Source organism: Haemaphysalis longicornis, unplaced genomic scaffold, assembly GCF_048455015.1.
Source record: "Haemaphysalis longicornis isolate Haplotype H1 unplaced genomic scaffold, Haemaphysalis longicornis Haplotype H1 scaffold_5, whole genome shotgun sequence".
Lineage (NCBI taxonomy): Eukaryota > Metazoa > Arthropoda > Arachnida > Ixodida > Ixodidae > Haemaphysalis > Haemaphysalis longicornis.
Genome location: NW_027526385.1, coordinates 163,930,323 through 163,944,930, shown reverse-complemented (window position 1 = coordinate 163,944,930; position 14,608 = coordinate 163,930,323). Strand labels below are relative to the sequence as shown.

The window sequence follows — 14,608 nt, the reverse complement described above, 5'->3', positions numbered from 1 at the left end:
GTAGCGCATTTTGTTTCTTCAGCGGATTCCAATGAAGGCACTTTATAGCCGCTTCCTGCTGGGTATATCATTTGCAGAAGCACAGGCACTCATGGTCGTAGGCTGACTTCCCAAATTGCACACCAATGCCTTTCCAAAATGAAACTGAAAGCATGATAGCTGAATGAATAGCGAGGGAAGAAGCATGCCTTCAAGTGTGCAGAAGCTGTACTTTTTAGATACGATGAGTCAACGGAAAAGCTTCGATTTGTTTATTTCATGTGCCTGACCACTTAGAAACAGCTTAGTTTTTCAGGAAAAAGATCTATAGATGCTTCTCCAATGAACTCACCATTCACATTTGTGGTGTGGTGAACCTTAATACCCAAATGCAAACAGGGAGTTGCCCCATTTCTGGCATTTTCTGCCTTATACTACTGCTAGTTACAAGAACAGTGCATTAGGTTCTCCGCAGCGTAACACATCAATACAGGCCTTCAAAAGCATAACCAGAATACACCCCCTCTAGCAATGTTAAATGCAACTGCCTACTTTCGAGGTCCTGCCCATATGCCCTGCAATCCATGGCAAAGGTAGTATTTCAAATTTTTACTTTAATATTAATTTCTAACCATTCCGAGATGGTACAGGCACTCAAGTTCTACCACTCCATTTTAGGGTATGTAGATCCCTCAAAAAAGTTTGTGGGGGTTAATTCACCTCGAACCACAACACCCATTCTTATATGCACTTAACACATACCCTTTAGCACTTTGAATTCCATTCCGTCAGAAGTTTACTTGGGTTGGCCTACAGTTTCCATCTACATAGCTTCGAGTATGAAAAACTTAATCGCATTGCAGTTTGCAAATAGCGATGAGCTCTACATTGGATTTGCACTGTAGCCAGTTAAGGCCCCACAATGCCGCACCAAGTGAACAGAACACACGGCAAGTATTGGAATGTGATGCACTTTATTCCAAGTTTTTTTTTTACTGATAAGACCAGATTCTGAGAAATGTGTCTACACAACCCGCTGCTTTCATAGACTACGGCTACATGCAAGGTGTGTGTTGTGTTGTAAATGGTGGTGACATGAAATAGATATGCAGCACAATCATTAAAAACACGAACCACAATAGTACTAGCCCCTCTTGACACTGTACCAAGGTGTGACAACCTGCCCCGTTGAAGAGGAGCAAAACCAAACCGAGACAATACACAGAGAAGTGGGTTCTGGAAAAAACCTGCAGAAGCGGCTGCAAATTAAAAAAAAAAAAAAACTGATATCATACAAGGTGCCTTTCTTAATCTGGCAGTGGTAAAAAGTTACGAAAAGGCTCAGCTGTGAGGGCGAGATGTAGCCTGATGCACAATTCCTGCAACAAGGTTTAGACACTGAACTAAAAAAAATGAAGCCTGTAGTTGCTTGGCAACGTGAAGTTGATTATTAAGTATGTGCATCTTCTCCAGAGAGGGGCCAGCTCCGACAATGGTGGCAAGGCCCTGCTGTAACCAAAGCCTGTGCTACGAAGGACCCAGCTCAGATCTGGTGAACACAAGCCACGGCAGGGACATACAACGGCTGCTGCTATCAGAAGAATGCAACATCTTCGGGGATGATGGCATGACCCATGACGTGAAAAAGAACCACGAAGAAAACAAAAAGACTGCCAGAAGTAAAAAAGTCGCAATTAACAAATATGGTCTGCGTGTTAAGGAAGTACACATTTACTCAATGCACAAGGAAAGGAAAGAGCAAAAAAATGGCAGAAAGAGGAGGAGAGAGAAAAAAAAGAAAGCACCACGTCCATGGCCCACACTGCACATGACCAAAGGGAGTTCTCCACTCTAGCAACGTCCAGCCACAGCTGTACAGGAGGCTTCTTGGGCAAGCGATCTTCGAAGCACACAGAGCCCCCAAACTGGTTGCGGTGCTGGCAGACTCTTCCCGCCAACGCCACGACAAGGAGCTGCCACTCGCAGGGGAGAACGGCCCAGTGGGCACCGCACGTGATGCTGCCGACGGCAGTGGACTTTTCACCTGTTGTCCTCGCAAGAGGAGACGCAGCAGAACGGGGGGAAGAGGAGGCGCACGATGACGACGACGACAAGACCACAGGGTGCAGCAGAGGAGGAGAGTAGCGGGGGCGGTGGAGACGACTGCAGCAGCGGAGCGACTAGGCCCGCTCACCGCGGATGCGCCTGGCCAGCTGTATGTCCTTGGGCATGATGGTGACCCGCTTGGCGTGGATGGCGCACAGGTTGGTGTCCTCAAACAGGCCCACCAGGTACGCTTCACTCGCCTCCTGCAGGGGGCAGGCAGCACAGCAAAGCACGTTAGCGCACACTGGACATTGCAGGGAAATGACACTGGGTCTCTCATTGCTGCCGACCTAGTACACTGGTCTTTTATTTCCCTCTTCCGAGCAGTACAGGAACTGCAAGTCATGCTTCACGGACCAAGAAAATGAGTCATTTTCATGCAGTTCTGGGCAGCCTAAAATGTCAAGGAAACTCGCAATAGAAACGCAATGTGCTAAACTAACCAAAGCATGCCACCTCCATTTGCAGACCCATTGAAAGTTGGGGAGAAAATGTTGGCCAGAACGGGCATATAGCTGCCAGTCACTCAAATGGGGGCGAAGTGCGCAGCGGAAAAAGGGCGCTGAAGTCTGCGTGGGGAGCTTGAATGCGCAAGCAACTAGGCAAAAGCGAGTCCCCACTGTGCAGGTGGCAGCCCCAGTGCCTACTCTCGATTTCCTTCGTGGGCACCATCGGCAACAATGTAGCCTCCACTGTGCTACATGCAGCTTGTGGTATGAACTATAGTTCAGTTGACTGCCAACATTTGCCATGTCAAAAGTCTGCGCAGGAAAGAAACGTGTACACAAAGTTCACGAGGGACTCAAACCCAGGCCCCCCAGACTGTCCGAGTGAGTCACCCCCTGAATCAAAGTGCACTAAGGATACAAGACTGATGACAAAGTATGGTGGTTCCCTCTGGCAATAACTAATGAAAGCAACAGCCAACTAATGCGCTTGAACTGGAACGCTCAGGTGACGAGGCTGCGCGTTTGCCATAAAAGCACCACCACAAGAATAGCACTCTCTCACCCTTGTGTCTACTCGTGGCAGAGAGCAGACACCACTAGGGACCTTGCATTGCCAAGTGTGGGGTTTTCCAGCTACCACACAAAGTGGCACTCCTGCTTCCGTGGTCGACTGCTCAACTGGCCGAGAAGCTGGTGGTACATCAAACGCCAAAGCATCTTTCACACAGACACTACACAAATCGGCCCCAACAGACTTGCACCGTGAGAGGTCACCAAGGATGGCCGTTACACCCTTAGACTTTAGCCGTGTTGCAAAATGTGCTTAGTGAACAGAACCGGTTTGGCAGGTGGGCCCAAGTGCCCTTAAGATGCAACAGCATTTGTACAACAGACCTTGTAGACACAGCATTGTTATTTTTTATGTTAGGGTAAGTGCTTCACGGCTGATGTGTCTAGGCATACACGCCTTCCCGTCAACAGTTCGAGGGGGGTGTCACGCCCGGCCAAATTACCGCTTGAAATTACCCTACCCGCCACAGTACTCTGCACGCAGTGGGAAAACTAGATGGGCCCGGTTTGCGCAGCATCGCACAAACAGCGGCCCCGATGCGTACCTGAAGAGCCCCTATGGCGGCGCTCTGGAAACGCAGGTCCGTCTTGAAGTCCTGGGCGATCTCACGGACGAGGCGCTGGAAGGGCAGCTTGCGGATCAGCAACTCCGTCGACTTCTGGTAACGACGGATCTCCCTGAGGGCCACGGTACCGGGCCTGTAACGATGCGGCTTCTTCACGCCTCCCGTCGAAGGGGCGCTCTTACGGGCCGCCTTGGTGGCGAGCTGCTTGCGGGGCGCCTTGCCACCGGTGGATTTACGGGCGGTCTGCTTGGTACGGGCCATCGCTGATTAGTATCCTGCTTCGCTCAAGTCACCTGCGGGGAACGGAAAGGAGAGTTCCAGAACAGCATATGCGGAACGGCGTCGAGTCACCAGCCAAAAAAAAAAAATTTCGGTCACAGTAAAAAGCAACGAGGCTAGGACAGAACCCGGAGGCACAAAAAAGGCGGGACAATGAACCGACGCCACTGTCAGCGCACCGCTCAGACAAAACGCGGAATAGATAAGTAGTGGAGAAAAACAGCCCGCTGTGCATAAAGAATAGCACCTAGACCAGGAAACGCGGTTTGAAACGTTAGCTGTATTAAGAAAGTGACGCACAGCACAACTTCGGCAGCCAAGCATTCCCGCCAATGTTCGCGAGGACGCTGAACCTGCAACTCGGATGTCCGCAATCGGAAACGCGACGCAGTAGCAGGGTATCAAGGCAAGAAACCGCAATTCGAACACAAGGGAAATATTGAAGGAGAAATCAAGCCTCGGCGTAGTTTAAAACCAGCTCAGCAAGCGACGCAACCCCCCCCCCCCCCCCCCCTACCTACCAAAAGGGTCAGTTAGGCCTAGCAAGACTGCACCTAACAGACGAGCGAACTGGGCTGAAAGAGCATTACCAGAATACGAAATAAACCTCCGTAAAGACGGCAAAGAATTGTTAAACGGCAGCCTAAGCACACCGCGGTGCGGCAAAACTCGCCGCAACAAGTTCGGGCTTACGTCAACTAGCCAAAGTGAGCCAGGCGCGAAAGCACACAACCGTCGAAAAGCTTTGTTTCAAAATGGCTGCCGCGGGTATTTTGAGAGAGCGGCAACACAATGCCGCCGCCAAGCCCCAGGGGACGTGGCAAAAACGAGCCGAGTTCGGCTGCCGCTACGGCGCAGAACGTGTACCACGAGTTAGACACAAAACACCACGAACCTGATGCCGAGTAAACGAGACACTTTCTCGGGCGCTATGCAGCACGACACACAACACAACAAGCAGGCGTGCACGAAGACTCAAGAAACGCGACAACTGAAAATGGAGGGAAGAGGTGGAGAGAAAAAAAAAACACGCAGCAAAACACCAGAAAAAGAACGCGGTGACAGGCCGCTACGTCACGGCTGCTCAAAGCCGCTACTGGCCGAAACTGACGTCACGTCTCTTTCCATTGGCTCCGACAACGGCGTTTCCCGTTGGTGCTTTCTTCGAGCCACGGAGCGCCGCGATTGGCTGCTTCTGGGGCCTCGTGAATGCTGGATGTGGTACGTTTTTCGCGGCCAGGGCTTTGCCGTAGAACAGCAACAGCAATTTTCCGCAAATTTCAGCGTCGAAGTTTACAATACACGTTGGGCATTTCAAAAGCAAAAGGCCAGAGGAACGTAAAAACGCGGTAGTAGTAGTAATGCGTGAATTCACGGCCCCTCAATTTACTTCCGCAAGCGCTAACCCCGCAAAACAAGCCGGACGTTGAAGCTTCAATACGGCCAAGCACATAGCGTCAAACATTACCGCAGAGGTCCAGAAATGCACGCAAAAGCCCAGTTACACCGTCCGTTTGACGCCCGCTAACTCCGAATGAAATGCTCACCGTCGATAAATGCGTTAACTTGGGTTTTGAGGCGCCTGGTGCACGCACGTTGCCGGTCGTACAACCGCAAGAACGACCAATTCACGCTAAAGACCAAAACGCTTTACTCACCTAAAATCAAACGTGTCTGGAAAAAAGTGCCGCAAACGCAATCTTGCTAACCGCGATATTCGAGGACAGCAACTCTCACGAACGCACGCACAGCTTCCACTGAACTTCTGAATTAGGTCAAATCGACTCCCGCGCCATCTAACCTAAACACACTTTTATGGCATTAGTTAGTGTACAGTAAACTAAATACTTTTTACGTAAAATAATGTATAAAATTCTCTAAATTTTAAAATAAAAGTTTTAAAATTATTTAAGTAGATATTAAATGCATTTTTTTTTCTGCTGTCCGTGTGAACGAGTGCGGGATGACATTTCATGTACAAACTCGTCGAACAATTTCTGCTGCCTTGGCAACGTGAGTAAACAGTTCATTTGTCATCGCCGTTACACATGCCGTTACACAATTGCGTTATCATGTGATCGCTCGCTTCCAATTCTGCGCATCCATCTCCGCGCATGCTAATAACAACAACGTTTGAGCTGGTTTGAGCAGACGGCCGGCGACCGTATCATGGTGGCGGTATCGCGTTTGAGAGGCGCCCTGAAATAACGGCGGCCTTGGACGAGGAGCGCGAAATTTCGACCCCCTGATTCACGTGAGCTCGTAATTCGGGCCAGGTGCCGTTTCCGCTCCTATTCTCAGTCGTGCTGTAGCGGAAGAGCGCGCGGGCATTTACGCTGTTGGTGTCGTTAGTGCCCAGACGACCGTTGCTGCGGTGTGGTGTACTGGAAGTGCTGCAAATCGTTGCTAACTTCGATTCATCGACGCGTCTTCGCCTCAATCTGGCATACACTTAGCTTCAAATCTTCGTTCCCGCTTTATGGTATTTTGAAATATCAACGGCCGATCGCCGCTGCTATCGAGTGTTTGAAGGCTGCGCAGTCCTCCGAGTTCAAAATGTGTGCGACCAATCTACGCGCTTTTGCCGCATTCACAATTGAAGACCCGTAGGGCGTCTAGACTGCGCGTAAACTAGAACGAGCTCTGTTAATAATTCGAGGAAGAGTTCAATGTTTTTCTGTTCACTACAGTAATTGAGCGTTGTGTTTGTCTAGAACTGCATGGCGTTATGGCGAGCTAGTTGGTTTTATGACTCATCACGCAGGCGGCACAGGGCGTTCGCGAACGGAGTGAAATGCGGACAGGGTGAGCGCGTATTTCAAATCTTCTTTTCGGAGTCAGCGCTACTCGATCTACCGCTGCCTGCCATTGAGAAAAAGGTATCGAAAGCACGGCACATCGCAGGCAAGCGGTACAGCCTTGGGTTCATCACACGGTACAGCCTTGGGTTCATCACATCAAAGCCTTGGGTAGAGTGAGTGACACTTTGATATCTGTGGTCAGCCGCACACGTACTGGCGAGGTCTGCCCTTATCCTGGGCTGCGGGGAACTGAGACACCTATGCACATCACTGTCATTTTGAGCAACTTCTTTCATGGCAGCTAATACGCCACTTTACCTTCGTTCGTGCACTGCTTTACCTTGCTGCTGTCGTCTAGGTGCTGAGACAACACAATGCCGTAATGACAATAGAGTTTAAAGCATCCAAGTTCAGCGAACAGTGAAATTGCTTTTGAGTGATGCATCAAAAACGATGTTGTATCGCGCGGCCCAAGGTCTGTAGCATTGAAAGAACATGCGAATCGTTGCTTCTCTTGCTAACTACGTCTTACTTTGTTTCTGGAAAAAAAAAAATGCAATTACCTCTAATTGTTCTGGACATTATTTGAAACCAGCAGTTTTTGAGTTTTTTTTAATAAATAAAATAAATTGCTTTGAGGTGCCCTTTTGAGATTACTAGGTAGAATGCACCAGTGTCGTGTTCACAATTGGAGCTGTTTCTTCTTGATTCCACAGCGAATCAAACGGAGAAGACACGAGTGAGAGGAATTGCCACTTTATTCATTACTTTATCGCAGAGAAATGCCCTTCCGGTGCAGCGAAAACACTCGGAGCAGTAAAAAAAAAAAATCAAAATTTTGGGTTCAAGTGAGAACCTAATTTCCGTTTGGTATCTTTTTACAACCTCATGTGTAACTTGCTTTTGCTGGCCTTCGAAGTCTCCTGGATGTTTTATCAGATGTGTATTAAAAGTTCCTGCGAATCAAAACATTCTTGCTCCTGTAGCAAAAAAATAAACAATGCTATTTACCTTACCCTTTCTTATTGATAAATCTCTGTCTATACATCTAAGGAAATCTGTCCAGCCTATTGGTGTTTCACTCACTGTGGTCAAATTTATGAGTGCGTATTCTTATTTCTCTCTTTGCAGTAACTCTTTTTTCTTTTTACACTCCCTTGTGTTAACCCCCTAGAGCTGGAGGTTACAGCGAAAAACCATGGAAGCCAAAAGACCAATGCCTGAAAAATTTGGGCGTAGAGGAAGAGACCGTGGCTCCTTGTGTTCAAAGCTGCTGCAAAACTGACAAAAATAGTGTTACGGGCTGTATCTGTAAAGGCATGTAATAACCGTGGTTGCTTAAAGGGCAGCACTAAGCTGGAATTAACTCCGGAGGGGAATTTTTCGTTCCAGTGCTCACAAACCCAATTTTTGGATTCTTTTTTTTTTTTTTAATTCGTAAGCTTCGAATCAAATGACCCAAAAAGGAGCTAACCTTGGCGAAAGATTTGGAAGGGGTTGTAAGTCCTGGGTATACGCCCCTGACATGGCATGAGTCGCCCTGGCCAGCACCTATCTTTATTATTATTATTATCATTATTATTATCATCATCATCATCTTTATCCATCTTTAATTCCTGTGTATGTGCATTTACCCGTCGCGGCGACCACTTTTCTGACAGAGGCAGAGAGTGGAGATGACGCTTGTGGGTCGACATTTTGGAGCGCATTAATCTGGAGCCCCCTCCGGAGCCCCCTCACTACAATGCGCCTCGTAGCCCAGGAGTAGCTTCGGCGCGTTCAAAACCCCCCGCAATCAATCAAATCAGTGCACTCGCAGTGTTTTGCACCCTGCCTCCAGCATGCACATGCTTGCGACAACATGCCTCTCCTTCTTTCATTCCCGTTGTGAGCAGTGCCTGTCCAATATCTGACCCCCCCCTGACCTGCTCTTTTCTCTCCTGTTGCAGGCTGAAAATTGCCACCACCAAGGCTGGGCCTTTCGTTGCTGCGGCCCCCAGCCGAGGAACTACATCCTAACCTATTGACACGAAACTGAAAGGTGGGTTTCGTCGGTTGCCACCATCGGCTTTGCCATTTTGGTTTCTTTGCTGCCCTTAGAACAGTACATCCCACACACACTGCGCTCGTCTTGGGTCGTTTTGATGTTTCGTGCCTGTTTCGTGTTTGTGTTCTTTGAAGGGGCTGTGAAGACACAATGCAGCTGTGTTTTTTTTAATTTGAAAGAACTGGCGTTTGATATTATCTACTCGACTCCACTGCAGCCGTGAAAGGGGTTTGTGTGACCAGAAGAAAGGTGGAAGTACTTTCAAATTTCCCGCTTCAGTGATGTATCATGGGCAGGGGGGATGCCAGTATGGGCCAGCACTGCAGGCATCGTGTCAGAGCTGGACGTTAGCACTCAAGTGGTTTGATTGAACGAAACTGGAGGCCCCTCAACAATCACCCGTTCCTGTTCCTTGGTGGTGGTTTGTAGGGGCCGTGCAGACAAAACACAAGTTTGGTTCGTTCGAAAGATTGCCTCATTGGAATCATACGGACAGCACTTTTAAGGTAAACTTCGCTGAAATAGGCTATATAATCAGGAAAAAAAGGAAATGGCCATGCGACCGACTAGCTCATTTCGCAACAGAACCTATGATGTCATACCAGCCAGCTCTGCGATTGGCAGAGGCCTGGGAAAGTAAACGCAAATTAGGCATGGCCTATAAGCTTGCCGAATGAGCTATAGGGCACTTTCTTTTTATAGCAGTAAGAATGGGGGATAAACAGTGGAAGTTACGAAAGCAGACATAAACATAGAAGTACCGATGCGTACTGTTGTTGGTACTGCGTGCACTATGCTTGTTTTAGCTGGACAGTAGTCCGTCGCTTTCGAGTATTCTTACACGCACTGGCTGGTTGGCGCAAGTGACGTTGTCTTACGTGACGCTGTTTGTCAAAGATATTCCACGTTTCACGAAACGATTACTTTCTGCGGTAACAGAAACAAGTCAGATGCAAATACAGTAAAAAAACGAAGCAACGGCAGACAACGGTCCGTGCATGAGTATGGCAGCGCCATCTGGGGAGACTGACGGGAAGCTGCGCTGCTGCCGAACTGGCCCGTGCAAGTTCTTTTTTGTATACGCGCACTTTGTGACTTCATTGCTGACGTCCCGAAAACTCACGATTTGGTGGGAGAATCGAAATTTTAACCTAAATTTATTAATTCCTCAGTGGATACGGCATCACTTGCTGCCGGACAAGTGCAAGGAGCTCTATAAAACACAAAATCTTTCGAATAAAACAAACTCGTATTGTATAAAACAAATCTCGATTATCAGATGGAAGTTTGCGATAAAACTGGTGTGGGACAAAGTGGCGTATTTAAAGGAGCCATGAAGAGAAAACACAAGTTTGGTTCATTCAAAAGATTGTCTCGTTAGAATCATACTGACACCACTTTTAACGTAAACTTCGCTCAAATAAGCTACTTAATTAGGAAAAACGGGAATGGTCATGCGACCCACCAGCTCATTTCCCGCAACAGAACCTATGATGTCACATGAGCTAAGCTTTGCGATTGGCGGAGGCTGGCAGAAGCAGACGCAAATTAGGTAGAGCTTACAAACTAGACGAACGAGCGATTTGCGCTTAAATTTAGGGCACATTCTTTACAAAGCAATAAGAATGATGGGACAAACAGTGGAAGTTACGAAAACACATGTAAACATAGAAGTACTGATGCGTTCTGCTGTTCGTACTGCGCACAGCATGCTTGGTTTAGCTGCACAGCACTACGGGGCTTGGGGTTGCCTCAGACGACACTGGCCGATTGACGCAAGCAACGGTGTCTTACGTGACCCCATTTGTCGAGCGAGCACTGTTTCAGGGAACGAATATTTTCTCCCAGAACAAAAACAAGCCAGGTTTAAATGTGGGCAAAAACAAACCAAACGCTTGCCACGGTATGGTGGCGCCATCTAGGTTACGGAACGTAAAGAAACGCGGGAACAAACCAACACCGCTGTACAGGGTGGAGACAACCTTTGAACGGCCCCGTGCCGCCGCAATTGGGCCAACGGGCTCAACGCGTTATTCTTTTCGTTTCCCACGAGACCTAGCAACGCGAAACAGACAATATGATTCAAACTTCTTCAGTAAACCGCGTTGCGGCGATAATTTTAGCGCGGTTTTGACACAATGACTTGCTTCGGTGGCGAGCGAGCAACCGAAAATGGCGGCGCCAGCGTATACGTGTCTCTACCCTGTACGGCGGATGCGTGAATGAAGGTACTCTAGGCTGCAGAGCGGTCGGTTCCTGTGATGTCATTTGGGACCACAAAAACGCACGATTGAGCGGGAAAATCAAAATTTTAACCTAAATTGTTTAATTTCTCAGTGAATAAAGCACCGTTTGTATCCGGACAAGCGCTGGGGGCACTATAAAACACGAAATCTTTCGAATAAAACCAACTTGCATTTTCTCTTCATGGCTCCTTTAATGACTGATACCCCGGTCACACGGCAGATCTAATGACATTTACAGCAAATGTCATTCGCTCTAAATGCCATTAATTCGGCGCTACACGAGAATACCGAATGACATTCAAGGCGAATGACATTTACCGGCTAACTGAGGTCCCGGACCTCAGTTACACCTCAGTTGGCGGCCGAATGAGTAGCCTCGACAGCAGTAGCGCGTCCCTAGACAGAAAAATTCAGTAACAAACTAAAGAATACTGTTTCTAAACACTGACAGTAAACTTATATTTTCTTTTTTGTATTGTTGTTCTAGTAAAGAAAGACCAGCAAGTACTAACAAAAAAGAAAATCTCGTCCCCAGTGCGCGCGCTACCCTTATCCGGATTTTTTGCAGACTTGTCTCAGCTTGTGATGTCTACTGATGCCACCTAAATCGGTGGTTTTCTTGTTATTATTTAAAAAAAATATTCCTTGGTTACGTTTTTTTTTTAATATTACGCGTGAAAACATTCTAGATGCGCTTGAAATGTAATTTTGCGGTTTTGCGAGCTCACTAATTGTCACCGCTATCACAATCAAATGACATTTGTTCCGCCGTGTAGACCCGCACGGCCGAGCCGAATGTCATTTACAGCTAATGTCATTCAGTTTGAATGACATTAGATTTGCCGTGTGACAGGGGTATGAAACTTTTATGTTGCCTTTATGGCCCCTTCAATGGACGCGTCCCAAGTTGTCCGCTCACATAGAAAATTCTCATAGCCTGCTTAACTCTTTCGTTACCACGCCTATTCAAATCGATCACCGGTAATCGATGATTTATATCGCCTATTTCGACATGTTGTAGTCGTTTCTCGTACACCTAATGCGGCCAGTGGTTAGTCTGGGCACTGCCCTTTTAGAATCAGTTTAAATTTTCCCGCTCCGGCGACATTGAGGTTTTTGGCGGCGTTTTTTGCGAGCTGAGGTGTGTGCGTTTTTGAGGAAGGGGGCGTGGCTGCGTTAATTTCCTCGGCAAAGCCGGAGTGTGTGGGCCACTGGGGTCTAAAAACCTAACACGTGCCACTAGCACAACACGATGGGCCGTAGCCCAGCTGGTGTTTGGTTGTATGACGTGTTGTTCCCATGCCAGCGTGCCATAAATTAGCTAAGCTGGATGGAACAAAAGAAGAATAGAACGAACTACTTAGACGAAAAAAGGATTCAGGTCGTGGTTAGGCTGCATTACCATAATATTTTTTTTTGTCAAAAGGCTCCTGGCAAGTCAGATACCAAATAATGGGGTCAGCTTTGTAATCCGACAGCGTTGAGAGGTGATAATTACTTGAAAATGGCCCCAGCTATTCACTAATGATGTTTGGTTCGGACAAAGGGCAGCTTTATTCTCCCAAAGCTTATTTCTGATGGTCCCCCACATGTCTAGCAAGTGTGCCTGACATTTTCAACCAGTTTCCAGCAGTTTCGGTTTCGTTTTTGCATTGCGAAATTCATATTTGGCGCTACTACGCAGTTACCCAACTACAAGCTCATTTGCCATGGCGCCTCCGTTGCCCGCTAGTGCTCCTGGAAACAAGAATGCTGCTTGTGCTTCCACTTTATCCTTGCCTTGCTTCTGCGATAAGAGCTTCCGCTGAAAGTCATACGATAATACCAAGTCGTCGGGTATCAGTTCAGACGAGAACGCTTCCAATTGGCCTTGAACACCGCCAGCTGTTCACCGGCCAGTTTCGGTTTCATACGAGGGTATTTCCGGAGGTCTAGGGTCGCTTCTTGGTAGTACTGTCTATTCTGACAAAGTCTCCAACAGCCTTGTATTTGTTTCTTTTCGAAATTGTTAGGTGGCGCTGCAATGGAGTAGGCTCAGGCTCGTAGTTCTGAACTCGCTTCACAGCCCGACGGCGGCTTGGTGAAAGCTTGCTGGGCATGATTCTAGTGCATCGTACTTTATTCCTGCAAGCAGGGCTACCATAGTGAGTCAGAACATGATAATAAACCGCAAATGAAAGTTCTGATTGATAAGTGATCATCAGAACGTCAACAAGCATCCACCAAAGAATTTGGTTCTTAACTCCAAGCGGATTTTTCACATTGCTTGCTTGCCTTCAATATGGTGCTGTTCATAATCATTGACAAGGTGTTTTTACATCACGTGGAGGCTAGTTGGGGCCTTTATTAATGTCAAACCACCAGATTTCTTCTAGAGAACCATCCAAAATAGCAACAGTTGAAATAGCGGTTGGGCTTCACCACATGGCATGGGCACCACGTGGGCTAACATTGTCTTTTATATCTGACAAATTGTACTGAGCAACTCAATTTTTTTTCTAGGACGGGTTTGTGAAATGTCTACCTACAAAATGTATATTCTAAATTTTTTCTGCTACTGGTGGTTTATTATAGACAACTTACTTTTTTCTTATTTTCTTCGACGCGTGGACAAAAATTTCGAATTTGATAATTTTTTTCGGAATCATTATTTAGGAAAACATTATTAAAACTGCTATCGTTGGAAAGCGCGTGGAATAGTCTGCATTTTATGGCACTGCAGTGTGTGCCTAACCAATATGTATAGCACAAAAAAATGTTTTGTTAGACCCTTCAAAATTGGTCAATTTCCCGCGGTAACGAAAGAGTTAACCAGCCACCTTTTGGCTGCATGCTCTGACCTGCTCGGGCGTGTTCTTAATTTTGCGGAGCAGGGAAAGGGGCGGCCATGGCTGACGCGGAGAAGCAGCCGTACGTGTCCTGCATCCGGAGCTTTGGCAGGCCCATTCTCCCTCCCCTGGTGAGTGTTGTCGACACTGCGGAGTTTGGTTGGCTTTGAAACGTGGTGGTCCTTATTCGGGCTACTTAAAAGCGAAAATGTTGGTCTGTCCGCCTGTCTGACCCTCCTTGATTCAGCCGCCCCGCAAAAGGTGGAGTGTTCTCGAACGACATGTTTCGAACCATTTCTGAGCTACGGAATCTGGTGACATAACTCTATACTTGTCAACATTTTTGAGTAAAAAGAAAAGATTGGGCGCATATTTCGTGCCAGACATGACTGGTACTAGGCGATGTTCTTTTATTCGAAAATGAGACGTGGGTGTAATTTTTGCAGGACAAAAGAAACGTGTTAAAAACAATGCTCAGGACAGAAAAAGTGCGGAATGGCCGACGTATACATTTGCGCTCCATGATTTTCAGAATGAGGGGTGCTGAAATTCACCTGAGAGTTGGAGCTGAAGGCTGGACAATGGCACAGTCCGTGGATAAAATAATGAAGTGCAGCCATCACACTCCGTAAGCGCACTCGAAGCACGGTGTCATTTCAAGGTTCTGCTAACCCGATGGAAATTTCTGGATTGGTGTTGGGTAGTCCGCAGTTTTTAAAACGGCCATTGTCCGGCCA

At 47.4% G+C, this 14,608-nt stretch overlaps 2 protein-coding genes across 10 annotated transcripts in view; one reads left to right on the top strand and one right to left on the bottom strand.

Moving 5' to 3' along the window:
- Positions 1 to 934: 934 nt before the first annotated feature.
- LOC144138805 (histone H3.3A) lies at positions 935 to 5,744 on the bottom strand. Of its 3 annotated transcripts, none has more exons than XM_077671281.1 (3): positions 5,608 to 5,744; positions 3,650 to 3,963; positions 935 to 2,288 (listed from the first exon to the last, which is right to left on the bottom strand). In XM_077671281.1, exons 2-3 carry the CDS (start codon positions 3,929 to 3,931, stop codon positions 2,160 to 2,162), a joined length of 411 nt encoding a protein of 136 aa, XP_077527407.1. In that variant the 5' UTR covers positions 3,932 to 3,963; positions 5,608 to 5,744; the 3' UTR covers positions 935 to 2,159. The 3 variants fall into 3 exon arrangements, with proteins under 3 accessions (XP_077527407.1, XP_077527406.1, XP_077527408.1); XM_077671280.1 differs by lacking the exon at positions 5,608 to 5,744 and adding an exon at positions 4,845 to 5,000; XM_077671282.1 differs by lacking the exon at positions 5,608 to 5,744 and adding an exon at positions 4,643 to 4,757.
- A 134-nt stretch (positions 5,745 to 5,878) lies between these two features.
- Cp110 (Centriolar coiled coil protein 110kDa) overlaps positions 5,879 to 14,608 on the top strand; it is an 89,119-nt gene continuing 80,389 nt past the window's right edge. The window contains exons 1-4 of one of the 7 annotated variants that reach the window (XM_077671277.1): positions 6,014 to 6,203; positions 6,714 to 6,923; positions 8,700 to 8,791; positions 13,917 to 14,002. In XM_077671277.1, coding sequence (XP_077527403.1) covers positions 13,931 to 14,002 — 72 coding nt within the window. In that variant the 5' untranslated portion in view covers positions 6,014 to 6,203; positions 6,714 to 6,923; positions 8,700 to 8,791; positions 13,917 to 13,930. Of the gene's footprint in view, positions 5,963 to 6,012; positions 6,924 to 8,699; positions 8,792 to 13,916; positions 14,003 to 14,608 lie in introns of those variants that run through there. The other 6 variants (XM_077671276.1, XM_077671279.1, XM_077671273.1 and 3 more) reach the window with 6 other exon arrangements.